The sequence below is a fragment of the Zootoca vivipara genome, chromosome 10 (genome assembly GCF_963506605.1).
Source record: "Zootoca vivipara chromosome 10, rZooViv1.1, whole genome shotgun sequence".
In the NCBI taxonomy this organism is placed as follows: Eukaryota; Metazoa; Chordata; class Lepidosauria; order Squamata; family Lacertidae; genus Zootoca; species Zootoca vivipara.
In genome coordinates, this window is record NC_083285.1 from 55,494,834 (window position 1) to 55,521,888 (window position 27,055).

General features: G+C 41.2%; 1 protein-coding gene across 3 annotated transcripts in view; it reads right to left on the minus strand.

Annotated features, from left to right (window-relative positions):
* Positions 1-778: 778 nt before the first annotated feature.
* Positions 779-27,055, minus strand: part of DCP1B (decapping mRNA 1B) — a 44,434-nt gene continuing 18,157 nt past the window's right edge. For 2 of the 3 annotated variants that reach the window (XM_035127339.2, XM_060280003.1), the window contains 6 exons: positions 24,387-24,453; positions 18,578-18,713; positions 15,789-15,917; positions 12,359-13,204; positions 6,016-6,261; positions 779-5,298 (listed from right to left, as the gene is read on the minus strand). In XM_035127339.2, coding sequence (XP_034983230.2) covers positions 5,218-5,298; positions 6,016-6,261; positions 12,359-13,204; positions 15,789-15,917; positions 18,578-18,713; positions 24,387-24,453 — 1,505 coding nt within the window. In that variant the 3' untranslated portion in view covers positions 779-5,217. Of the gene's footprint in view, positions 5,299-6,015; positions 6,262-6,363; positions 6,515-12,358; positions 13,205-15,788; positions 15,918-18,577; positions 18,714-24,386; positions 24,454-27,055 lie in introns of those variants that run through there. The other variant, XM_060280002.1, reaches the window with a different exon arrangement.

A 27,055-nucleotide genomic window follows, 5' to 3' on the forward strand; every position in this document is an offset into this window, starting at 1 on the left:
CAGCATCCATCTGCCTCAGCTGCAATCTTATGCACGCTTACTCCGGAGTAAGCCCCATTGAACACATATGCTGAAGAAGCATTCATCTGTGATCAAGTTCCAGGAGTCTCTCCCCTCAATTACCAAGGTACTTTTGCATTCACTGTGCACCGCTTTTCTTGATGTGCAGCTGTGAGCGCTGAAGATGTGAAAGTTGAAAAATGAGGAAGCTAGACATGTTAGGGGTGTGTGTGTTTTAAGCACTTAAATGACAAGCAGTGCCAGGGATAGTGCATAAGGGTGCAATGCACTCGGTTTCATTTCATCCTATACTGTTGAAGTATCACTGTGTCTTTCTATCAATTTCTGATGAGTCAGATACTGACTTTTTATGTAAACCACTTATAATTTTTCTCTTAGTAGCTGCTCATCTGACAATCTCACAGGGCTGGAAGGAGTCCTTTGGTTGTCTTTAAATATTTTGTTCAATAATGTAATATTTATTATCATTTATGATAAATTGTATTCTAAAAGAGGGGTATCTTGGGGTAAGCTAAACCTGTAGGTTTTACTGCTCCTAGCTCAGAACCAAGAACATACTCAGGAAAAGGCACATCAGCATTCTTTCCTCTCAATCTCCAGTCACACTTTCTATTTTCCATCAAATCCCTTATTAGTTTAGTCAGCTGCCAGTTTTCATACATGACCCATCTTTTTCTGCATGGGGCAATGTCTGCTTTGAAGGGAAATGTTCACATAGATTTACTCATCTTCTTCTTTTGAGCCCCATTGAAATGCCTTAAAGGATTGGAGCAGGGTTTTTTTTTTGCTGTGCATTGGAAAAACATGGAATCATAAGGTTAGAAACCCACTGAAGCACCCAAGGATGATGTTAACATCATGAATGTGAGCCAGAGGTTTCTTCTGCACTTCTGATTGTTGAAGCCTGCAATGTGCTGTGCAGTTGACTGACAGGGCTTGAAGTGTGCTATGTATGGGGCTTCACAATGCTTTGCAAGACCTGACAACCAGCAGATCGCGGGTGCATTGTGTGTTGTGCCTTTGCACACATGGTTTGATTTCACAAACCATGCAGGCAAAAATGGGTCCCCTGACATTATGGTGATGTCTGATAAATGGCAGGTGTGCAGCGCCACCCACCTGTCAAATTAGGCCTGGTCGTTCTCTGCACATGTATGCATTGGACTATGGCATAGAGTGACAGCTTTAAGCTCAGCTTGCTTGGGCAATGTCAAGAAGTATCCGGATGTTCCATAATGAGCCCCCTTTTTCCCCAGCCACTGACTGAAAACCACTCTGCTTGCTAAATCTGAAAATCCACAAGAAAAAAAAGCATTACCTGTCTTCCCTGGTGTATTGTACAAAATGGATATTATAGCCTGACAACTTCTAAGCTACTTTACATCTGCAGAGGAGCCAAGATGCCAGAGCAACCCGGCGCTGATCCATTTTATGCACGAATAATAATCTTGATAGAACGCTGATCTGCAGAATTACAAAAGGTGTTTAAAACTCTGATCTTCCTTGTTCACTCTCAAAGGCTGTGTTCAGTAAGGGAATGAAGAATAAATCAAGGAGAATGCAATAATAGCTGAAAACAGACAAGCGTTATCCAGCAGAGAGCTCCTGCTTGCATAATTTAGACAGGCAACCCCCCTACAACAAGGCTTTCACTATAAATAAATTCAGATTTACTTGTTTGTTTCAGCCATTGGGCACAACAACAAAAAAGTACATATTTATGATTCGAACAGCAAAATATTAAAACCAGGACACGGTATGATGGATGATAAATAAAATCAAGCTCAGTAGACTAAAAAGAACAGGGTCTTAAGGAAATAATAGATTGATGACAAATGAAAATAATTAACTTGTCAAACCAGGTCAACCTGAATAACAATAGATAATATAATGTGCATTCAGAAATGTATTTGCATGATCTGGCCACAGCAAGATCACTACTTCTGAATCATTCAGAATTTGCTAAGATCTTGTTAAGGAAGGTTGGGACAACCCCTAGTGGAACATAGGGTATCTATGCACATCATACAATCAACTTATTTATTTGGCACACTTACACTTAACCCTTCCTCTAAGACGCTCATTCAGTGAGATAGATTTCATAAATTATCACATATACAATTTAAAGTGTACTGTGTACAGTACTTTAAATTTTTTACCTTATTTTCTTTACATCTGTGTGAGGATTTAAAAATTGAAGTTGACAGCCGTCAAGAAAGCAAGAAGTGCTTGTACAGTATTTGAATTCAAATGTCCTTGTGCAAAATCCAGAATCCATGAGATTGGAAGCAGAAAAATAGTGAGTAAATTGCACTAGTCAAAACACCATAAAGCAAACACTTAAAGCAATGAAGCCTGTTTTTTAAAATGAAGTTTATAAATAAGGTAGTCTGGAAAATAACCAGGATGCTTTCATAATGAATTGTAAATATTCATAACCAGGATGCTTTCATAATGAATTGTAAATATACTGACATAAATGACATTAAAATCAGAGATGCTGCTTTAATACTTCAGACATTTCAGTGCCATCCTCATAGTTTAATGTACAGAGCCTCACAGGAAATGCAACACATACTAAATGTTGAGAACCAAGACATTAAGCAAATAAACTTTCCCAGATCATGCCTGTCAACCCAAGCAGCAAAATCCTGTCATCTGAAATTAGATTAATTTCATGCCACTAGACTTCCCAGTTCTGAAAACCTGGTGACCAACTTCCTTGGCAAGCGTAGAGATGTGTTGGGCCCAAGACGGCAGATGGGGTCCAATTCCAAGAGAAACGGACAAGGGTTAAATGGGCAGAAGACTGGCTGTAAGCAAGGCAATCTGCTTTGCAACTCAGTGCAGCAAGTTGCTCAGGTGGAGGTGTTAGCTTAGAAGGAAAGGTTTTATGGCACATGGTGTGACTTCACTGGCTTGAGAAGTCAGCTGAAGAATGGAAGAGATTCAGCAAACTATATATAGAGGAGTGGGATATTATGGGAGCCTGCAGGTCACTCGACTTTCTGGCTTTGCTGTAGCAGGTCCCAGTACCTCAGAAGCAGCTTCTGGCTGAATCAAAGCACCCCTTAGCTCCTTCCTCTTGACAAATTACTGGCATTACACCTCTTTGTATCATCCCCATATCCAAAATTACTCTGGCCAAATCACCCAAGACCCAGCCAAGGTCCCTGCCTTCATAGAATCATAGCATTGGAAGGGACCATAAGGGTCATTTAGTCCAACCCCCTGCAATGCAGAAATATTTGGTCCAACGTGGGGCTCAAACCCACAACCCTGAGATTAAAAATCTCATGCTGTATCAAAGTCCTTCATAGTCTTGCTTCATTACCTCTCCACTTTTGTAACCCCCAAAATGCCTAGGACTCTGCCACCCTCAGCCATCCAAAGGTCTCCTGCTGCCTCAAACTACCGTATTTTGCTTTTTCTCCCTTTCTTGCCCCTTGTGCCAAGCTGAATTCTAGAAGCCTGTTGTGATGCTAATGCTCTTACATGACAAAAGCAGGTGCATACAGTAATCGTATTTGACAGATCTAAACTAAAAAGGCTACACTTCACCCACCTTTTCATGCAATTCTAGTGCCTTGCACTAAATTACGAAACATCTTGTGCATTGTGCTGTACTTAAAATCTAATGCATTTTTGAGGAAAGTTAGAGTCAAATTTAAAAACCATAAAGCTGTAAGGTTTTCAATTCCAGATAATAAGACGAATCCAACACATAATCTGTGTAAATACATTTTATTTTCTTTACAAATGGGTAATTGAAACTACTGTCCATCTCCTGATAGAACAACACAGTGGAAATGAAACCATTCATTCACATTGCTAGTTTTAACAAAATGCTTAAAAGTAATGCAGTCATCCCGGAGAAAAGCACACAGAGAAGTTATCACAGTCTAATGAAGGCCTATATCTACATCAAAGGGAAAAAACAGCTAGAAACAAAAGACTCTAAAGAGTTATAATGTAATCATCTGCTCCTTGCTATGAATGTTCTGGTCACAAAATAGAAAAATATCTGCTTACAAAATGAAGTTTTTTTTTTTTAAAGAGGAAAACCACCTCTTTCCTACATAGTAGTCTTCATGCAGAGAATTTGGGGTGTGTTGCAGGGAACATATTCCAGTGATTAATGGGAATCTTAACAATGCCTAATGATTTTAATGGGGATTTTGTTCCTAGTTTTCTCTAGATTACCTCCCTCTTCTGCATATTTTTTTAAGAATAGCTGATGTATTTCCCACAAAGCAGAGTCGTAGAAGAACTGACAGGGATCAGCTTCCAAGAAAGGAAATGGTATGCAGACTCCTATCAGATTCTTGGCATAGACAAGTCATTTTGCAGTGACTGACTCTTGGTTGCAGACCCTTCCCACGTTATCTTTTTCACACAACTCTGGCATGTAGGGGGAAATTGTAACATGAGAAACCAATCTCCTGTGAGCAAGTGACATTCCTTCCAAAGGTTAATGGCAGCCTCTGTTGTGGTTTTTCTTTTTTTGGGGGGGGGGGGTGTAGTAGAAGTGGAGGTGGCATGAATGTTCACGGCATACACATTCACTTCTTTGCCATCAAACAGGTTTAAAAACAAAACAAAAAACCAACATACAAATTGTGTGAACAGAGACAGTAGAGGGATGGATGTCCAAATCACCCGGCAATGACGACCACAATGTTATTTTTAGCTCTTTGAAAAGCTATCTGCTTTCCCTAGCCACAGCTTTCACAATAGCTTCAAAGTTTTCTACTATAGTCCAAGCCTGCCACCTGGTGGCCACCAGCAAGTACCATCCTTTGTAAACAATGCCGAGTAGTAACTTCCACCTATGGTAACTAATGATTCCAGCAAAGTACCTAGGCAACTAACTGCTAATATTCTTCTTTTAAAAAACACACAAAACAGATGTATTATTGAAGAGAAAATATAAATCTTTATACATGCTGGTATCCAGCCTACATAAGAAAAACACTATAAAGGTATCTTAAGTCTGTTGTCATACTGTGACATCACCCTACCCTCTGGAAGGCACTATCTGTTCCCACCCACTCATTCCTCAGCAGAGCACAGACTAGCCAGCAAGCATCATTTAAAGCTATGCAGAAAGCCCAAAACCCCTTGTTTTGTTTGACGGTTTTTTTAAAAAGTCAAGTTCAGGATATGAGATACATTTTAATTTTAAAAAACAAAGTTTCACATGGGTTTTTTCACTGCTGCTTTTCTCACGCTGACAAGGTACGCGTCATAGATGATGTTTAGGAAGCTGTCATCATTCTAAAGGGGGAAAGGCATATACTTTGTTAATAATATTAATTTAAAACCACAGAGAAATCATTGTGTTCATTAATGCTCTGGGAAACGCAAATTTAGATCCTATGAAGCCCACTGAGTGATCTTGAGCATGCCACCCACTGTCATCCTAATTATTCTCCTGGGTTTTTGCTGAGGCTAAAATGTTGTTCTAAGCAACTTGGAGCAAAGGCAGGATAAAACTACTTCTACAGTCAGTGGTAGCTCTAAGCAGGATCCCCACTGCTGGCTGTCAGAATGAACAACATTTGGGAACAGATCAGCAACTTCCAATTGACTGCAGTGCATAGGAAGCTGATTTGTTGCATCTAACCTGTTTCAGACCTTGTGAGAAACTAGAGCTGCTGTCAATGGCCTGGGCTCTAGCTACTGACAAGACAGCTGCAAATCGGGGGCTGGTTTTTTTCCAGGGCACACAGATGCCTAATTGTAGACTTACAATATGGTAAGTCTTACTTTCATAATAACCAAACTGGATCATCAGCCAACTTGGCAAAATGGAGAAGTAACCTGTGTAACAGAACAAAACACTCAGTTGAGGATTATCTACACAACAATGTTGTATGCTTACTGGTGACAATTCATTCCAACTCTCCGCTCACTCTTATCTCCTAGGGTGACAGATGCAAATAGTTTTTAAGAGAGGATAAGGAAAGAAGAGAAATGTAATGGACGCTTTACCTGGATCAGATGTAGTAACGTTTCCTGTAGTTGTAGCTTTGTCAGTGAGCTGCTGTTTGCAACAACTGCTTCTGGGTTCTGCACAGACAAGTTGTTAGTGGAACTAGAAACAGCTTCTTGGTTCACAATGGGCAGCCATCCACCTTCACTTGGCTTTGGAGGTGCTGGGGCAGACTGACTGAACACCATCGGGGACATCAGTAGTGAAGGAGCTACAGTAGCAGGAATTCGCTGTGGTGAGATGACCTGCTCATCATACACAAGGACATCACATTAAATTACACGTCAACCACAGCTATACAAAAGAATCTGAGGTTGCATTTAAAAACTTTCTGGCAAGCAGCTTACTGCGTTTCTGGAAGGTGAACTGAACCCTGCTGGAGCTGGCAGTCATCCTAGCAAGGCAGAAAAATACTCCTGGGTTGAAGGTAATAGGGTCACTTCCGGTTTGATGTGCCACCAAGCAGAGAGTTGAGGTGGCTCTTGCAGCCCAGAGAACCTGGATAGCCATTGTGAAAATAGTGAGATGGCGCCAAGGGAATGGACCCAGAGCCAAAGAAACGACCCAAATGGAGAAAGGCTGCTTCTTGGAGACTGAATCATCTAGACATAGGTTATATGTAAGAGGGCGGACAGCTAGAATTCAGAAAAGCCTGAACAGTTTCTCAACCAGAAGAGGCAAAATAGATTCAGTGTTGCAGACCCATGTGTCAAAACTGGGTTGTTGCTGCAGCCCGACAGAAAAATTATGCCAGTTCTGGCTTCTGTTGTCACAGCAGTGGTATGACCTGCCAGCCCTAAATGGCCAAAAAGCTATGCTTGGGGTATGTATGTATGTGGCAAAATTTCCCATGCAGATCTGAAATTGGCCAACTAATTCCTTGGGTGGAGGGCAGCCCTTTAAGTCAGGAGGGTTGTCAGGTTCTGGCTGAAAAAAAGACCCCATATTTATTTGTATACACATACTGCCCCCCCTCCTGATCGTGTTCAAGGCAGCTTACAGTTAAAAACAAGAACTGCACAAAACAGAAAATTCAGTCATCAAAACACAATGAAACATTGATAGAATTAAAACTATAAACATATATAAAATCTGTTTAAAACATACCAATAATTACAATAAAAACAGCACGGCACCAGCCCTTTAATTAAAATTTGGACCCAGATTCACCCTCCCTACCCTGATGTTTCTCTTCTAATGATTTCATGAGGTTTTAATTTGTTTATACAAGACAGTATCTGCTCATGCAAAGCCAAGTGAGGATTTAAGCAGGGCCTGCGCTACAAATTGGTGAAAGGTTGCTGCACTAATGCATTCAGTTGCTTGAGTTCAAGATTCCAACATTAAAGCTAAATTAAATAGATGCTGGCAGACAGGAAGAGACAGTACACTGACGATTCAGTTGCTGAGTCTCGTCTTTGCTAAGCAGTGTGATTAATTAGAAACCATTAATTCATTTTATCTAATGGTTGGGAGAACTATATATCACCTGTAGTTATACATTTTGGCAGCCCCATACATTGTGAACAAGCAGCCTGTTTTGAAGAGCAGATTGCGTATCGCTCCACATTACCACGGTCAGCAAGGTCTAAGGCTTCAGTCTCTAAGGAGGGGAAGACTGCAGTGTAATCCCACACATGTGTATAGCAGATTTGCAAGCTTCTGTTGACAATGGCCATGCTTTATTAAAGGAAAGTAATACTTGTATGCAGCTTAAATAGCTGGATAAGCCTCTCTCCTCTGCCCCAAAGTAGATATTTCAGAATGTTATTTTTAGGGAATTCCTTCAAGGCCTAGGCTTTAATTATGCTTGAAGAGACTAACAGTCATGGAATGAAACACTTTATTATAACAACTTGGGCTGGAGGCAGGTAATAATTTTAAAGAAACTGGAAATAGCATACATGCATAACCCAGATGCAGATGTAATGTCCCTGTTCCTGTTCCCAAAAAAAGTAGACATCCTTCCCCAGCAGAGAAGACTTCCTTGTTTGTTAAATGGGCTTTCCTGCGATGTCTGACGCAGGAAACTGTGGTTTAAGTACTCCTTGCAGACCAGGCTCAAATCTGTGATGTGCTTCCCACAGGAATTTGATTGACCATTGTGAGGAACAGGATACTGGACCCATTAGGGCTTTTCTTATATTCTTACAAATAAGGAAATATTTGCAGCTGGTCATGATAGGAAGAAGGTGTGCTTCAGCCCATCCTTATTTCTACTCCACAAACCATATTTATTAGTAATTGGGAAGGTCACATTTGAATACAGACCCCTTGTCTGCATGGAAAGCACAAGTGGAGGTGTTGTTTGACTTCCCTGACCCACAGGAGTCACTGGGCCTAAGTGGCTGCAACAAGAAAAGGGAAGAAAGCCCCACTGCACAGACAAAACTCCAATGGTGCTTTGGGTCCAAACCATAGTCCTGTTGTCTGACTCTAAACTGGTTTTTTATCAGAGCATGCCACAAGCAGCAATTCTACCTTTAAACCACCTACTTTCAAGATCTTCCTCCAATTTTCTGTCCTTTCCTCTTATTTTGGTTGCACCTCTTACAATTAATACAGGTTTGGGAAAGCCTTCCTATCAACTTTTTTTTTGTGAAAAATCATTTTCTCTGTGCATAGTTGAAAGGTATGCTCTTTGAGCAGCTCAGACTTGATCAAGCCTGTGTTTTCTTTGGGTTGATTCAAGTACTACTGTGTTCTGCTTTTCCTAATTGCTTTCCTAACAAGTATTTCCCCTCCACTGAACCTTATACTGCAGATTACAGCTTTGAAGCCAGATGGAGATGCATCACAAGCCAAATCGAAATGAAACCAATAATATGTCGGGTCTACTGCTGAGGAAGTACAAATTGCAGATTCCAGTTACTGAAGGAACTTATGGCGAGTCCTTTAAATGCACATTTGTTCAGTCCCACCACCAATATTCAAGATGTTGTCTAGGTGGCAAGCTGCACCCAGCAGACCCTATAAAACTTGGTCCACTTGAAAGATAGTGGGAGGAGATGAAATGCCAAAAAGCAATTCTAGGGAACAGACTTTTGGGTGCGCTTATTGTCAGGTTCTGCTTTGATTCGTTTTGCCTGAGCATCTGCATATGTGACTGCGCCAATACTATTTGACTGAAATGTTTGTCCTTAGTTATGGCGACAAATAAGTCTTCAGCTGGCAGCAATACACTATAGTACAGAGTAGCAGCAATGCTCATCCGGAAGTCTTTAATATTTCTGTAGAATAGACACAGGTGATACTGCCAAAGTTTGGAGCAAGAACTTCCTCACCTAGAACTTTTAGGCCAAACTTCTCTGAAGTTTGAGCTTGCTTGCCATTGACTCAGCATACCAGCAGCAGCCCTTTCTACCACTGTAGCTGTAGCCTTCATCAAGTAGCTTTTTATGGGTACTAGAACCCTGAGTTCCTAAGTGTTGACAAAGCTTCTGTACTCTTATAGTTCTATAGTAGAATGTGGCAAAGAGACAAAACCTAATAAGTGGCTATATAAGGAGACCTGGGAAATGGCATTCTAAAAAATGGCATCCAGGAAACATGGCAACTACAGTGCAAGCTGGCAATTAGGTTAGTGGCTGAGGAAAGCTGCCTTTGCATGTGAAAAAGTTATGGCTGGCAAGCAGCGGCACACAGGAAAAAGCTTTAAAAAAAAGTGGGTTTCAAGCTTCAAGGGAGCACTTAGGCCTGGGACAAGAGAACTAGCAACTGGGGATAGTGTTCATGCCGGTGAAGAAATCTGCTGACATATGTTGTGAAAGGGTGGCATAATGAAATTGGATGTCCGGGGTAATTTTAAAAATTAATCTCTGTTCCTGCTGCTGCCTCCATCGAAACCAATGGCTTTTCAATGAAAATGTGAGCCCCTGGGAAATCTGAACTCCTGGTCCATTTGTGTTTGACACCCGTTTTTAAATCTCAAACCCTTAACACAACCACAAAATAAAGACCTGAGCAAGGCCTATGGAGACAGCCACAGGCTCAAAACTTAGTTATACCCATTATACTATAGAGCCAATTAAATGTGCTGCAGTTGGCAAGACGAGCTTTCTTTTCCCAATAAACTAGTGTCATTGGGGGTAGGTATAACCTCCACCAAGTAGTTTCCCGAGGATATTGCTTTATTTTCTCCTGTGTAAGTGGATGGCCCATATCGACATCTGTATGAAAACATTAAAAGCTGTACTATGGGATACTGTATTGATGGAAATAAAACCTGTTTTCCAACCCTGCAATGCAAAGACAACCTCTCAGTTCCATCACAATACTGTGCAATAAAACATTCTCTTCCTATGGATAGACTTTGCTGTCCACATTCTGCATAATATCAGCAAGCTGATTATAGTATCACATCATGAAGCCATTATTAAATTCTGTCCCAAATGGTTCTTTTTCCATTTCATTTTAGTCCAAATGTCATAAGCATCATCCTCAGACCAGACACAGGGTCAATGAATCATCAAATTCCAACTTTTCTTGTTTTGACAGCTCCTGCACTTTCACACTTTCTATTAGTTCAAATTATAGAGCCTAACAATAAGCTCAATTTCCAGTTTTATTTAATAGTGTGCTTGGCTGCAATCTATGGAGGAGAGGCTGGAGGAAATGGCAGACTGCACAACAAAAGCAGCAGCCAAAAGCCAAGCCCCCACAGCTGCACAGATCCCATTTGCCCAAGTGAGGGTTTTCCAAGGATTATTAAAGGGATCATTTAACTTTGGAAGTGGTGGGAGTGATTTGTATTATAAATTAGAAATGCCTTTTCTTGGATGCAGCTTGACAACAGCAAAATATGCTAGTATATCTGAAAAACCCTTTATAAACAAATCAAGAAATCAAGTGCTGAAGGTCAATGGGGAAGCAAAACTATATTCCATAGGGACACAGCTTGGGAAACCTAGATTCACTTGGGATCAGTAGTATCAGTGGATGTGCAGGCAATGGATCTTTAGCCTAGTTACCCATCCCAGCTGTATTCCTCCTTACCACCCTTTGCCATTAGGCTTCATTCAAATGTTGACATAAGGAGTAGTAGCTAACATGCAGTTGGGTGGAGTCCCAGGTATCATTGATGCAATGATGGAAATGACCTGTGACCCAATAGCTATGTGCAATTTGTCCAATTCCTGATTTTCTTCCATCACAGTTTGGAAGCGAAAAGATTGCAGAAACTGAGTGAGCTATTTATCCATTCCTGCAAGTTTGCACCTAGTTTATGTGTTACTTCCTATACATGGCGGTAAGCACATATCCCAAGAACGAGGCTCACACTCTACCCCATATATTACCCTATTCGCCAATGTCTGAAATGACTCTAACAATATTCAGAAGTATCTCCAGTGAACACACAGGACTCTCACAAACGCACAGAAGCAGTGCCATGCTTGCAAAGGGATGCACATGCAGAGCTACTACTTTTGGAAATGAATGGGGAAACTCTTGTGCGCATAGCATCTTCATATACATATCAGAGCTCCTGTGCACACAAATACTTGCTGGGTGTTAACTTTCAGTTCCTGCAATAAGAGACAAGTTCTTAGAGGCAAAAGCAAGCAATACCTCTGCCTTCATGCATATAAAGCACACTGTCTCAAATAAGCCATCCAAGGAACTGAGTCGACCAGCAATCCTTCATTACAGCTTTGAAAAGCCATTACAGTCGTACCTTGGAAGTCAAATGGAATCCATTCCAGAAGTCCGTTCGACCTCCAAAACGTTCGAAAACCAAAGTGTGGCTTCTGATTGGCTGCAGGAAGCTCCTGCCGCCAATCAAGCCGCGACAGCCTTGTTGGACATTCAGCATCCAAAAATAGTTCGCAAACTGGAACAGTCACTTTGCAGTGTTCGGGAGTCAAAACGTTCAAGAACTAAACTGTTCAAAAACCAAGGTACGACTGTACTGGCTATGGTCTAACGATGCAGAGGGCATTCAGGTACAAAATGTCCACTTGCCCCCCTTGAAAAGGCATGCCCCACTTCAAGAACTTTTGAATCTGGGGATGACTTGGCATGAGGTTCACCCACAAAGGTAAAAAGTTTTTGATTTGTTGGGACGTTTGCTGGTGAATGGAAGCTGCACACAAAAAAACCACTTGGGATTTTTCAAATCTGCATGCTTGAAAAAACTCAAGCTAAGCCCAAAGGGTTGTTAAAATGAACTAAGGAGCAGTGTTTGGACACCACTAGTTTGGACCATGAACTAGCCTACAGTTCCCCAATGCTAGAACTGAGAGGTGTACTTTTGGTTTTTAAATGTTGAAAGTAGAAGAACAAGCAGCCTGTTGATCCAAGGTTATTGGACTCTAGGCTCTATCAAATCTATTGCTGGTTTACCTGAAAAAGAGGGGGCTGCTTTTCTGTGTTTGAAGCTTTGTCCATCCAAGAATCCAGAGGTTTTAAGGTGCTGCTGCTCTGAGTAACCACGGGAAACTTGGCTGCCAAGGTTGGCCGACTGGATACATGCAACTGCTGCTCCTGTTGCACTATCTGAAGTTTCTTTAATAACTCTTGTGGTGAAATTACTCCAGAATTTCCAGATTGGTTCCCAGAGAGAGGAAGGGACTGTCCTGGAAGTTTGGATTGTTCTTTACCAAGGGCTGGAGGCCCCAAAGTCTGTCCTGGGAGAGAGCCATTGAAATACATGAGATGAGGCTGTGTCACATTCTTTACCTGGGCTCCTGTGGAGACAGCAGGAGCCCTGCTGAAGACTGGTGCAGCAGAACTCGCTGGCCCTACATTGATGGGCTCCATTTTTGTCATTTGTCCTGACTGGCTTTGGAGTTGTTGCAGCAGGCTACGTGTGCTGGCGGCATCTTGGATGGGATGAGATGTCCGAATGCTATGTGAAGCCACAGGCTGGAAGAGTCCCGTGAAAACCTCCCCTACTGAAGGGACACTGCCGTTCTCACACATCCGGTTCTCAGGCAGTTCAGAGACTGGGTGAAGCTCTGCTCCACGCACCATCAGTTTCTGAATGGCTGGGCAAAGCTGCTTCTCTGCTGTGGGTGAATGTCTTCCAGGTTCCTCATAGGACAGAGAACGCACAACCCCTTGCCTCAGAGGAAAGTTTTCTTGGTGAAGTTTTTGTGACTTTACTGAGGTATCTTGGTATATGTTAGACTTTTCCTGCTTTCCAAAGAGCGTTGTGAGAGATAAGTGTTGTGGTTCAGGATCTATGTTCTGGTGGGGGAGCAGGGAGGAGAAAAGAAAGCCAGTTTAATTCAGAAAAATAAAGGTTTGGCTAGTAGCATCAAAGGAAGAGAGAGAACAGCAGATGCCACTGCCTGTTCTCCGAAAGCTGAACAAATGGCTTTTCTGCAAACAATTGGGGGGATCACAGACGTTCTGTTTGTGGCAGAAGCATGAGCTTGGAACCAGTTGGTGGGAAGATGGTTGGTGAGGACAGTTATAAGGAGAGAAGTGGTGGACAGGTGACAGCTCCTCCTATATGCCGCTGCTTCAGCACACACCACACTTTCCTGACACTGCCTCACAGCTTGCTCCAGTAAGTGGTGGGTCTCTCCCTCTCTCCCTTCACCATCACTCAGCAGCAGAACCTTTTCACCTCCAGTGAACTGTCTCGCAAACTACCATTTATTTTATTTACTGTATGATTCTCTATCTGAGTGTAGCAAAGGGTGCAAGATTACACAGAACTGCACAAAAGGTCACAAGACAGTGGCACCTCGGTTTCCAAACGTCTCCATTGATGAACGTTTGGGCTTTCGAATACACCTTGGAAGTCAAACGGCTTCTGCTGAGTGTATATGTTATTTTTCTCTATTAAATTTGCAGACCACCCTTTGCGCCTCGGTTTTTGAACGTTTTGGAACTCAAACGGTATTCCGGAACGGATTACGTTCGAAAACTGAGGTACTGCTGTATAGCAGAGCTTGTCCACCTGTTTGCTGACGGTACATACTAAATTATTATTAACACCTGGTATATGAAGCTTCATTTCAACAGTTTTCTTGCATCTTTATGTGGGTGGAGGAAACGGGTTGAATTTAGTTTTGTTTAATTTACTTTTTATTTCTATGGCTAGAATCATTTCGGTCCAATTTCGCATCTTAGCTTTACAAAGCAATATACCTAGAGTACAGCCTGAAGATATATGAGGTCAGCACCTTACTGAAGCTAAGCAGGTCTGGGTCCGCTCAGTGCTTGGATGGGTGACTCTTGGCAGCCATATGCACGCTGCATGGAGTTCCATGGCAGAAAAAAGATGGGACATAAATGTAAGAAATTAAATTTAAACAAAAGAGTTCATACAAAAGAGAGCACACACCCTTGCTTAAGAATGTAAGGTGCTTTGGTAGGGATCAGACCAAGATCAAACTTTTCCAATATTTGTTGAAAGAATCCCACAAATCTACAGGCAAGAGGTGGCCTGCTGATGGAGCACAGTCTTCCTTCTACCTATCTCTGAAATATTGCACACAAACAGCGCTGTGTGTTGTTTCCTGATTAAGGGCATAAAATTGGACAGCACAGATCTGTCAGCTTTGAACACGATGTGTGATTATGAGCTGTATCTTAGTCCTCCCAGCCCAGTGTTCATGAATTTTGTACACTTTGCAATGGGCTATTAAATTTCATTCCAATGTAAACAGAATTGCATTACAAAATTCCATTAAAATTGCATCCATTGTAAGAAGAATTGAAAGGTTTTAAGAATCAAAGGGGTACTATGAAAGGCAGGCATAACACCTAATGCCAACACAGGGAAAAAGCAATCACTAAAAGCCTACAGGTGCTCTTATTAATGCTTTGGATTCAAAGTCTGTAAATCATAAGACAGTCTCTACTGAAGGAGTTTTAAGAGCAGCAACAGAAATGGTATCCCTCTCGAAATAGTAAAGGGGAAAAAAGAGGGCAGCATCAAACACAAAGGTGGGGGGAGAGAAAATATAATTTTATTAAATGGTAAAATGCCCTTATAAACCAGTGAAATGCTTGATACATATTAGTTCTTCACTAAACTGCATTTGGCATTTTGTTGTCTTATAACGTGTTTTTCAAGGGCACTGAAAAAACAACATCATCCAAATAAACAAACAGACTATAATACAAATTGTTATATAACATAATCACCAGTGCCCCTGAATTATATGCATTATGTTACATAGCCTCGTTCTCAAGAGGCTTTCTGTCCTAAATTTCAAATGGAATACTACCAGACTGCTGAGGGTAACTAAGCTACTGACTGAAGTGGTGGTAAAGTTTTGTTCTTATTTAGGGGGGAAAACACTTTAACAGTAAGCCCATTCCTCACCCCAAAATTAATTGCTTTTACCTGTCCCCAAAAGTTGTTGATGTTCCCCCTTTCTTTAGGGGATGAATAGTCCTGTGAAGGGGGTGAGGTGATATTTGGCCTAGCATGGCCAAGGGCTGCCCACACCTCTCTGTTCAGCCATTCCAATAATACCACCTTTGCTTTAAAAACGTTGTTTATTTTGTAGTAATTGTTTTCTGAAAGCTGTGTGCTCTACTGATGCATACAGCCAAGTATGCTGGAGCCCTCATCCAGACTTATTTAAAAATGAGTTGCAAAAAGCAGCGTGACTACCTGTAGTAAAGATACACACCACCACACCAGGGTAATGAAATTGTGGATCATGGCTGGGTTGAGAGCAAAACTGGATGCGATGACAGAGGTTCACCCAGCATAATCTTTTTTTATTGCACAGAAAGGCTTCTAACACAGACTCATAAGCCTTCTAAACTAAGAAGCTTAGGGTTAAGAAAGTAAATACAATCATACCTGGACTTGTTGAGGAATACACTGGTGTTGGGTTTCGCTAGGCTTCACTGGGATTGGTTTGATCAAGTTGGGGTTGTCATATATAGCAGAAGAACTGGTTATCTGTTTTGGCTCTGAGCACATTTTACACTGCAACACACAAACAAAAATAATGCTACATTATTATTTTTATAGAAAGCAATTTTTATTTTCAATCTCCCCATCACCGTGAAAAAAAGAATACAGTACAGTTAAACTTGAGAAGAGAAAACAGAACTGACAAATTGACAAATATCCATGAGGATCAAGGATACCTGAAGGAAAGACAATTGGATTTTCTTGGAACATGAGCCACATGCAATATAAGTGCAGGAAATATCCATACGAGGGATTTTATACAGATCATCTTCCATTCTAATTGTCTCTTCACTCTGCTCTTAACCTATACTTCATGCAGACTAAAGGCTAGACTTAGATTTAAAAGGGTAAAAAAAACATTAGAAAAACAAAAACAGCAGTGGCTTCAGGTTATCCAGATAGCACATGACATTCGATATAACAAGGCTCTTGAGACATCAAACGTATTCAAAATCATAATAAAAGAAATGCAACATAATAAAATAGTAGAATAGCAAAGGGGGGGAAATCCAGAATCATACCCACCAATAAAATTCAACAGAATACGACATAGTTAAAAAACCAGCTACAGAAGACTGGGCAAATTTAAAACAACCACATGGCCCACAAAAGAAATTAAAGCTGGCACTGGCAAACTTCTCAGTTCCATCAGGATCTGGTATGGCTGGGCAACCCCAGGCGGTAGAGGATCAGGAGAAAGAAGAAGGGGTGGGGCTTTAGGCTAGTGCCCAGGAATGGAAGATGGAGGTCCTCTCCTTGTGACTCCAGATGTAGCACTGGGGCGGGCGAGAGATGTGCCGGCTCTCTTCATTGCTCCTGCTGCAGAGTCCCATTGGGGAGTGAGAAGGACCCTGGCCAGCCAGGGGGAGGGGTGGAGCAGGAGTACTCAGTGGGGAAGATGGAGTCAGAAGGGCAAGACAAAGTCTTGTCACAGAGAAGAAGGCACCACCTCTGTAGGTGGGATCAGACACACCCGCCCAGGCTAAGTACATATCTGAATGCACAGAAGTCTCAGGAGGTGAGAGTGTATTGAGAGTGATCTCACCCCGCCTCATATTTAAAAGCTAGGCACGAGTGGTGTGACAACCGTAGGGCATCTCTGTTGCTTCTGTTCACTTTTGAATCTCTTGCCTTACACATGTACCTTGGAATCATGACTTCTGGACTAATTGCCTGCTGCTGAGCCTGCATCATTATTAGTATGAATAAATATCTTTTCTTTGGAAGCTGCTTTAGACCATTGCTCCATCTAGCTCAGAATTGTGTGCATTGACTAGCAGCAGCTTTACAGGATTTCAGGTGGAAGACACTGACACCAGCAAGGAAGAGATCTAGCTTCAGGTTAGCCTGGTGGATACTATTTATTTATTTAAATTATAAATACTTTATACTTTCATTTGCTGTTCTACTAAACATCACTAGAGAAAGTGAAGTGATAAAAAGCACAAGCTAAATATTAAAAAAACTGAAACAAGCAGCAGCAGCAATAGTCAGTACAACAGCAATTGAGAAAACCAGTAATGGACTTCATGTTTCTTTGCTTAGTGATTATCCCAAAGTGCAGTGCAAAGAGGGGCTATGCAGGATACACAAGCTGATTCCATCACATGGAATTCAGTCACAAAATGATAAAATGTAAAATAGCTATTTTGAGAAGCATGGTGGTTCTGATGCGCAGTGGCTTTTGATGCAAATAAAACTGTAAAATGTGTCACCTTTGCTTAGCCTAATGTACATGATCTCCAGCTTTGAGAGGACAGCTATTCCTGTATCTTAAAGGGCTTCCAAACATAAAATTCTCTATGATATATTATTTTCTTAGCAACCAATGATGATAAAGAAATAGAGGGATGGGGTGGAATAAGAAACAGGCATGGAGTGACTCATCCTTCAAACAAACGTTTTCTAACAAAGAGAGGAAAAAATGAAACCACTTCAGTATGTGTGTAGTCTTCTACACAATCTTTTCTACTACACAATAAAAGGCGGAAAAACAATTAAGTACCAATCATGAAAATGGGTTTTCTTTGTTCCTTCAGAGGGAATGTGACCCTATCCAGAACAAGTACTTGCCTATCTCCTGAACATGGGAGCTACCCAGCCAAAGAGACTCTGCCTTCTCAAGATTCAAACACAGTTCATTGGCCCTCATCAGCCCACCACTGCATTCAGACACCTGATCCAGACCTTTCACAGCCTCTCCTGATTCAGATGTTATGGGGAAATGGAGCTACGTATCATCAGTGTACCGATGACATCTTTCCCTCAAACCCCTACTGACTGCCCCCAATGGCTTCGCATAAATGCTAATAGCACTGGGCCCTGCAGGACCCCACAGCACAAGTGCCAGGGAGTATTCATCCAGTGCTACTCTAAGAACCCAGCCATGAAGGTAAGGACGGAACCATCATAATATGGTGCCTCCAATACTAATCCCTCTGAGTCAGTCCAGCAGGATACTGTGGGCAATAGTGTCAAAAGCCACCAAGAGATTGAGCAGAAGGAACACAGTAGCGCTCCCCATCTCTTTCACAATGAAGGTCATCCATCAGAGCAACCAAAGCTGATTCAGTTCCAAAACAGAGTCTGAACCCAGACTGTAGTGCATCTACATAAATCTAGTCTCATCCAAGAATACTTGCAGGTATTGTTTTATACAGGATAGGTCCCACCTTGGTATATTCATCTTTGGCTTTGTTGAGCATCCGTAGGATATCCACTTCTTTGCTGTCACCCAAATTCAGGCTTACTGGGGAAATTCCTGTGCCAGCCCCCTGCTGTGCTTTCAGTTGTTCTTGCCGAGTTAAACTGGAAATGAAGGGTGAAGTTAAAAATGAGTGAGAAAATGGAGTTCAATTCCAACTGCTTCAAATCATTTAGCAGACATTAAGAATGGTTTCAAGGTTGTTGTTTTGGAGGAGAAGGGCTATCTCATAAGGTTTGCCTGGGTTGATGATGTAATTTCTCAAATTTTGTGCACACTGGACCATAAAAGACTTAAATATCCCTAACACAGTCACACATCGTATGGCCGGGAAGTACATTAAACCACAGCTCATTTTATGATTGCTGGTGATGGTAGGGTGGTGAATATACACAAACAAGTCTTTAACTGCTAGTAAATTACCAATTTCCTGCCCCAGCTGTTTTATAATTACTGCAAACTGCTGATAATTCTAACACACAGTCACTTGGCTGAACTGCAGTGTAGTTTTAACTAGATGAAATGCTGCTATTATAACCCACTAAACATGGTTTACAATCATACAAATCCTCACAAACTAGTCTTTTACTGAAGAAAATTAGCAGTCTGAGAGACATTTAATCACCAAAAACTGCAGGGAGAGCTGATTAGCCACCGTTATCTTTCAATAATGTACAGTTCTTTGAGATGACAGCTTGCTTCTCCTGAAATCTTGTATAAATTCTTTCTTGCTCTTGATATTAACTATTGTGGTGTTGTTCACCATAAAAAAGGCACTACTGCCACAAGGGGATTGTCAATATAAGGCACTCCTCTCTCTTTCCTCAGATGCTTTCATGGGCTACAAGTCAACTTTGTCAGTCTCCCTTTCTAGGCTGAGGCTCACAGAGGCTTTCTGATCAGGCATGGAAGCAGTTAAGGACAGGCACCAAATGGTCAAGATTGCGGATATTTCACTGTGGGCTGAATACAAGATGTGACAACAGATATCCAAGTCACTGATGACAGAAAGCTTAATGTGTTGCTTCTTCCAGCATTGCAGCAAGATATTTATGTAAAATCCACCTTCATAGAGGTCGGTGATCCAGGAGACCACAACTCCTATCCTCAATAGTCCTTGGACTCTACTTTTGATTGGATATTTGATGGCTATTCTATGTTAGCAGAAAGGAGGGGGAAAGATCTGTAAATAATGGGGCCCCAAACACCACCAAAACCAAGGACCAACAAAACCTGTTTTATAGTCTTGTTAGCCTTTAAGGTGATACAGGATTATTTGTTTTTTTGCTACAGCAGATCAAACAGACCTATTCCTCTGGATCATGCATTGGCCATGGCTCAATATGCTTCCACTCCCCGCACAGGCTACACACTATGCTAGCTATGCTAATATTTGTTTTAGATGACTGTTGCCATATCAACCTCTTATGGATCAATAACTGCTTAAGAAAAGGAAGCAGACATTTTAAACAGTTTAAAATAAGGAGAAAAATTAGCAATGAACTACCCAAAGGTTCTGTACTGGGAATGCTACCTTTTGTTCATAAATGTTCTAAGTCAGGGGTAAGCAGTGAGATAGCCAAATTTGTTATTTGGGCTGTGAAATGCAAAAGCAAATTGAAGAGTTCCAGAAGAATCTCTCCAAACCGAGTGAATGACAAAAAGCTTCACACAGCATTTAATGTACGTAAGGGCTAAGTGATGCACACTGGGGCAAAACACAACTACTTTGTATATATGGAGCTGGGATCTGAATTGACTGCAACTAACCCAAGAAACAGAACTTGAGGTTGTGGTAGGCAGTTCACTGAAAATGTCAACTTTCTGGGCAGTGGAAGTCAAAAAGACAAGTCAATATTGAGAATTATTGGAAAAGGAAAATATAACTACCAATATTACAATGACTTTTATATAGATCTACTTACATCTGGAACATTAGGTGCAGTATATCTCAAAAATTGTATCACAGCACTAGAAAAAGTTCATAAATTTCCCCATGAGGGAAGCATTTGCACACTTACAGTGCGGTGGGGAATATAACTAAGGGGAGATATTGGAGATTTTTTAATACAGTTACTCTGCTCCTTTGAATTGCTACACAAGAGGGATATATGCCTATTTCTTTTTCAAAAAGACTATAGCTGCAATTAAATTGTGTTAGGGAAATATGCATCCTTCTGTAATGTCTAATAAGTAGTAATGTGTAGCTTATGGTTTCTATTGCACTTCAGTGTGAATGTGAGTCAGGATAGGATAAAACAGTAGTAGGTGATTGTTTTTAGAAGTACTTAAATATTTTTAGAAGTTTAATTGTATTAGTATTGATATGTTTTGCTGCCCTCTGGCTCCTCTGGAAGAAGGTGTGGGATAAAAATCTAAATACTGTAATAATACTAGGGAAGAGGAGCTCTGACTTTCCTAGAGTGAAACATATTCCCTCCTTCTCTACAGCAGATGGACTCTTTTGAACATCCATTTCCAGGTCTTGTAGAATTTCCTGATCAATGCCTAGCAGGAGAAGTAAATCTGTACATTGTTTCGCAGCAATCACACTGTAAAGTAACTGGGCAAAAACAAAGGTTGGCTGGCCCATTGTTATGCCCAGGTAAATTTAACTCCCCTGATAAATCCTCTAAGCTGCAGGCATCTGGTTAGAGTTAGAATTTAGATGATAAATTGAGTATACCTGCACCAGATTCTACACTAGACTCCACCCAGGTATTGTCAGAAAGTTACAGCCCAAACATCATAAAGGTAAAGGGGTAAAGGGACCCCTGACCATTAGGTCCAGTCATGACCGACTCGGGTTGCACGCTCATCTCGCATTATTGGCCGAGGGAGCCGGTGTATAGCTTCCAGGTCATGTGGCCAGCATGACAAAGCCACTTCTGGCGAACCAGAGCAGCACACGGAAACACCGTTTACCTTCCCGCTGTAGCAGTTCCTATTTATCTACTTGCATTTTGACGTGCTTTCGAACTGCTAGGTTGGCAGGAGCTGGGACCAAGCAACAGGAGCTCACCCCGTCACAGGGATTCGAACCGCTGACCTTCTGATCAGCAAGCCCTAGGCTCAGTGGTTTAACCCACAGCGCCACCTGGGTCCCTATGTACCACCAATTAAAAGAGCATGGCATTAGATACAAAGCGAGTGTAAAGTAACATGGGAACCAGAATAACTGGAATGCCTCTGCAAGTGGCCTAGCAACCATTACCACACAGATGGCTACAAAGAGAGAGGGGGAAGAGCCTTACCTCTGTGGTACAGTATTTGCTTTGTATGTAGAACACCCCAGGTTTGATCTCTGATATCTCCAGGTAGGACTGGGAGAGACCCTGTCTGACACCCTAAAGAGCCATTGCCACCTCAGATTATGGCCTGGAGGACCTCTGACCTCAGCAATCCAGATAGGATTCCTCAAACCAGTACCTAGCCAACCCACCCTGTGGTGGAATTTCATCATTTAGGGCACTTAGAAAGAGATGCTATCCGTCAGTGCTTGGATATTATAAAACAAATATATTAAAAATACTAAGAATGATCTCTATATACTATAGTAAGCACATTTATAACATTTATTGAATGTGTATGGTCGCTGGCTTAATTGTATAATCCAAGTTTTACTGAAGGCACTAACCTGTTTCAGCAGGTTAGTCTTACAGACAGTCCTATTTCAAAGAAGTAGGGAATAAAGTTGCATACTTCTCCATTTATCAGGGCAAGTGAGATCAATAGGAATAGACTATACAAAATAAATTGCAATGTATAAAAATAAATTACAATTTACAGACATTTGCCTGTGATTTATTTCCTCCTCAGAGTCTTTATCAAATAAGAGCTTTCCTCCCAATGAAGTAAACTTTCACTAAACAATTCCAAAATGCATTAGTCCAAATTAAAATATGTTTCACAGTGCAATCCTATGTACAGTGAGGGGGGGAAGTATTTGATCCCCTGCTAGATTTGCCCGTTTGCCCTATGATGAAGAAATGACCAGTCCATAATTTTAATGGTAGGTTTATTGAAGCTGTGAGAGACAGAATACTCGAACCTTCAGCAACCTCCACAGATTTTCGATGCAATTAAGGTCTGGAGACTGGCTAGGCCACTCCAGGACCTTAATGTGCTTCTTCTTGAGACACTTCTTTGTTGCCTTGGCCATGTGTTTTGGGTCTTTGTCATGTTGGAATACTCATCCTCGACTTGATGATACATGGTCCCGTCCATCGTCCCTTCAATGCGATGAAGGTGTCCTGTCCCCTTAGCAGAAAACACCCCCAAAGCATAATATGTACCCCTCCATGTTTGACGGTGGGGATGGTGTTCTTGGGGTCGTAGGCAGCAATCCTCCTCCTCCAAACATGGTGAGTTGAGTTGATGCCAAAGAGCTTGATTTTGGTCTCAATTCTGACCACAATACGTTCACCCAGTTCTCCTCTGGGTCATTCAGATGTGTATTAGCAAACTGCAGACAGGCCTGTACATGTGCTGTCTTGAGCAAGGGGACCTTGCGGGCTCTGCAAGATCTCAGTCCTTCCCTGCGTAGTGTGTTACCAACTGTTTTCATGGTGTCTATGGTCCCAGCTGCCCTGAGATCACTGACAAGTTCCCCTCGTGTAGTTCTGGGCTGCTTCATCACCGTTCTCATGATCATTGCAACTCCATGAGATGAGATCTTGCATGGAGCCCCAGACTGAGGGAGGTTGAGAGTTATTTTGTGTTTCTTCCATTTGCAAATTATTGCACCAACTGTTGTCCCCCTCTCACCAAGCTACTTGGCAATAGTCTTGTAGCCCAGTCCAGCCTCGTGCAGGTCTACAGTCTTGGTCATGGTGGCTACTTTGGAATCTGCTGGATTGATTAATTGCTTCTGTCGACAGGTGTCTTTTGTACAGGTACTGTAACGAGCTGGGATTACAGGTAAAACCTCTCCCTTACAGCAGGTACTTCTAATCTCAGCTTGTTACATACAGTGAAGATACCAGGTAGCCTGACATCTGGCTGGTAGATAGGGGATCAAATACTCATTTCACTCATTATAATGCACATCAACCTCTGACTTTTGTCTTCTGCTTTTCCGGGGGTTCTCCTGTTGTTATTCTGTCTCTCACAGCTACAATAAACCTACCATTAAAATTATGGACTGGTCATTTCTTCGTCAGAGAGCAAACGGGCAAATTCAGCAGGGGATCAAATACTTTCCCCCTCACTGTAGTTTTATTCAGAAGTCAGTCCCATTGATTTCAATAAGACTTACTGTTATTTAAGTGTGCACAGCACTCCAGCGTCAGTTGACTTTTCTGCTTTAATGAGCCCATTTAAGCTGCTAATATGAAGGGGGTTAATCTTAAACAGCTTCAATATACAGTCATACCTCGGTTTAAGTACGCCTCGGTTTGAGTATTTTAAGTTTAAGTACTCCGCGGACCCACCTGGAATGGATTAATCCACTTTCCATTAATTTCAATGGGCAAGTTCACTTCAGGTTAAGTATGCTTCAGGTTAAGTACGGACTTCCGGAACCAATTACACTCATACCTCGGGTTAAGTACGCTTCAGGTTGAGTATTCCGTGGACCCGTCTGGAACAGATTAATCCACTTTCCATTACTTTCAGTGGGAAAGTTTACTTCAGGTTAAGTGCGCTTCAGGTTAAGTACAGACTTCCGGAACCAATTGTGTTTGTAAACCGAGGTACCACTGTAATGAACAATGCTATAACATGCAAAGGATCACAAATACAATCCTCAAAGGGCTTCCTTGACCACCAGCACTTACTTTTTCATGAGCTCTGCAATTCTTTGGCATTCTTCCTTATCATAAAACCAAATTCCATAAATGGACACTGTAAATGCACATCAAACACAAACAATGAACAACACATTACAATGCTTTCCAGCAGCTCTCTGGCTTTGCAAAGGCTTTAAAAATATTTTGTAAGCCCTAAACAGTTGCATTTTACCTCCCCCCTGTTGCTATGCAAGTATTTGGCTGCTCCCCATACCTTCCAGTTTCTGTTCTGGCTCTATACCAACACACCAGGTCCTTCCAAGTTCTACTTGTGCAACACTGTCCGCAGCCCCATCCATGAGGTCTGCATTTATTTATTTTTTTAACGTTTGAAAACTCATGTAATTTGGACCTTTGGCTGCTGGAAACTAGCTCCAATGCCTTGAATGAATGGCCAACTTTCACCCATCTGCATGGAATGGAATTGGGGATACTTTCTGGAGTGCTTTCAGAGTGATCAGGTCTTATGTGGTCTTCTACATGATTAGTTATGTTATAAACCTTCTGTTATTGGAGTAAAAGACAGTCTCCCCTTCTATCCCCTTCTATCATGGAAATCCCGGAATAACTGAAAATTGAAGTCTGCTAAGAGATTTGTTCTGAACATTTGGGGGTAAATAATCACTATAAACAGCAGCAATGTTTAAAAGACTGCACCCATTTTTACGGAACATTTTCTATTAATGTCCCAGATTTTTGTTTTACTTGTCTAAATAAAGCATTTAACACAATAGGTTGTAGTGGGTCCAGGATGCCTGTATACATAATTCAGGAGGTGCTGTTAGTTTTACATTGTGACAATATGTCCACATTTTATACAGAAAAAGGAAATTAAATCTTGAAGCACCAGCCAACAAGCCCCACCCCAGAAGTGTTTAACAGAAAAATCTATCGAAGGTGATAATGAGAACTATTTTAGGTTCCAAATTAAGGAGTGATATATGCACTTATTTTCATGATGAATGTGAAAATAGCATTTGTCCTCAAACCATCTGAATACAGAACGTGAGGTCACACCTTCTGCAATGCAATTCTAAGCACACTCAATAGTTAAGTTAGGTTTTTGAACATCAAGTGCCTAAGCACATTAACTTGAAGGTTACTTCACTGGAACTTAATTCCAATTAGGTTGCTGTGCTCTATGTTTGCTACGAAATAAATTGGCATGGAGTTCAGTTGAACTGAGTCATTGCCTGCTAAACTGCAGCATCTTACTGCCCAAACAAGGAATAACTCCACCCCCACTGATGGTGGAAACACACCTACAGGCACATAATTACCATAATATATTTCCCTACAATTCTTGCATGGTCTCCACTATTTATAATTTGCCCTCATGAGATCAAAACCAGATACAACCACATCAATGCACTATTTGATTTCCAAAGGTGTAATTTCTTAGTTTCAGCACCCAGGGGCTAATTTATAAAGCAAAGCAACCTCAGGAGGAATTACAGGGAAATATGATTAAATACACTCGCTCTAATTCTCAAGGGAGACTATAGCTTTGCAGTAAATCATATGCTGTACATATGAGACCCTAACTGAAAACTACCACCTCAAATTAAGGGTACATCCACACAAGATCAATTGGTCATTTGCTGTCATTGCACTCCTTTGGGAGTTCTCAATATGAACTTTCTCCTCCTGGGAATTGCAGATTTGGGTTTCATATATTCTTTACTTGCCTATATTAAATGCTGAATCTGTGCAAATGCATTCAAACACATCCCAATAAACCTAAGTTGTTTGCCAATTCAGAAATGTTATTTTAGGGCTAGCATTATTTTTTATTACCCAAAGATTGTTTTAATTTGAACTTCATATTTACATCACAGTTATTTATTCTATTTACATCATCATATTTTATCACCATTAATGTTTCCTGTAACATTTTTTAAGTCAACAAGCAACAAAGAGAATGTTTCCTACTTTCCCCCAGCTAAGCATTCTTTATTTTCTCTTGCTGTGTATAGCCAACATGTTTTTCCAAGAAGAGACTTGCTGACAAATGAGAGTGCAGCTTGAGAAATGAGTTTTCAGTAATGAAAGGATGCAATTTCGCCTTTGAACAAGACAGTGAATAAGGTTAGGGTTCAATCTCCTATTTTGAAAGGCTGCGCTGCAGCTTGTGTCATGTGACCCAAGACCCAGTAACTGAGTACTGTCACGTGCAATTGGTCCTTTCTTGTTACAAACTGCAGAACAGTTTGTGCTTACTGTCTTGCCTTCCATGGTTTATGAAGAGCCTTAGCTGCACATGCTGTTCAATGGATTAGGGCAAAATACACTGTTTAATGTCAAGGATCTCCCCTGAAGTCAATGGGATTAATGTGCAAGTGAGCAGTCTGAAGACTACAGACAAGAGCAATTAATTTTAACTTGTGAAATACACCAACAGTTTTTGCTTCCCTCTTTTTTTGTGTGTATACCTTCACTACTTAATGTTGCTTCATTTTAGGGTCATTTCTAACATAATGTTTTGAATTTGTGAAATGGCTTTTTAAAAAGCATTGCATGAGTGCTTAAGCAGAAATTGTACATGGGGCTGAAGTATTTTCTGTATCAGTCTGTCAATGTGATTCTAAATTTCTGCGGCATTCCTATTCTAAGACTTATCTTCAGAAAAATTACTTGGATGATCAATCGCTTCAAAA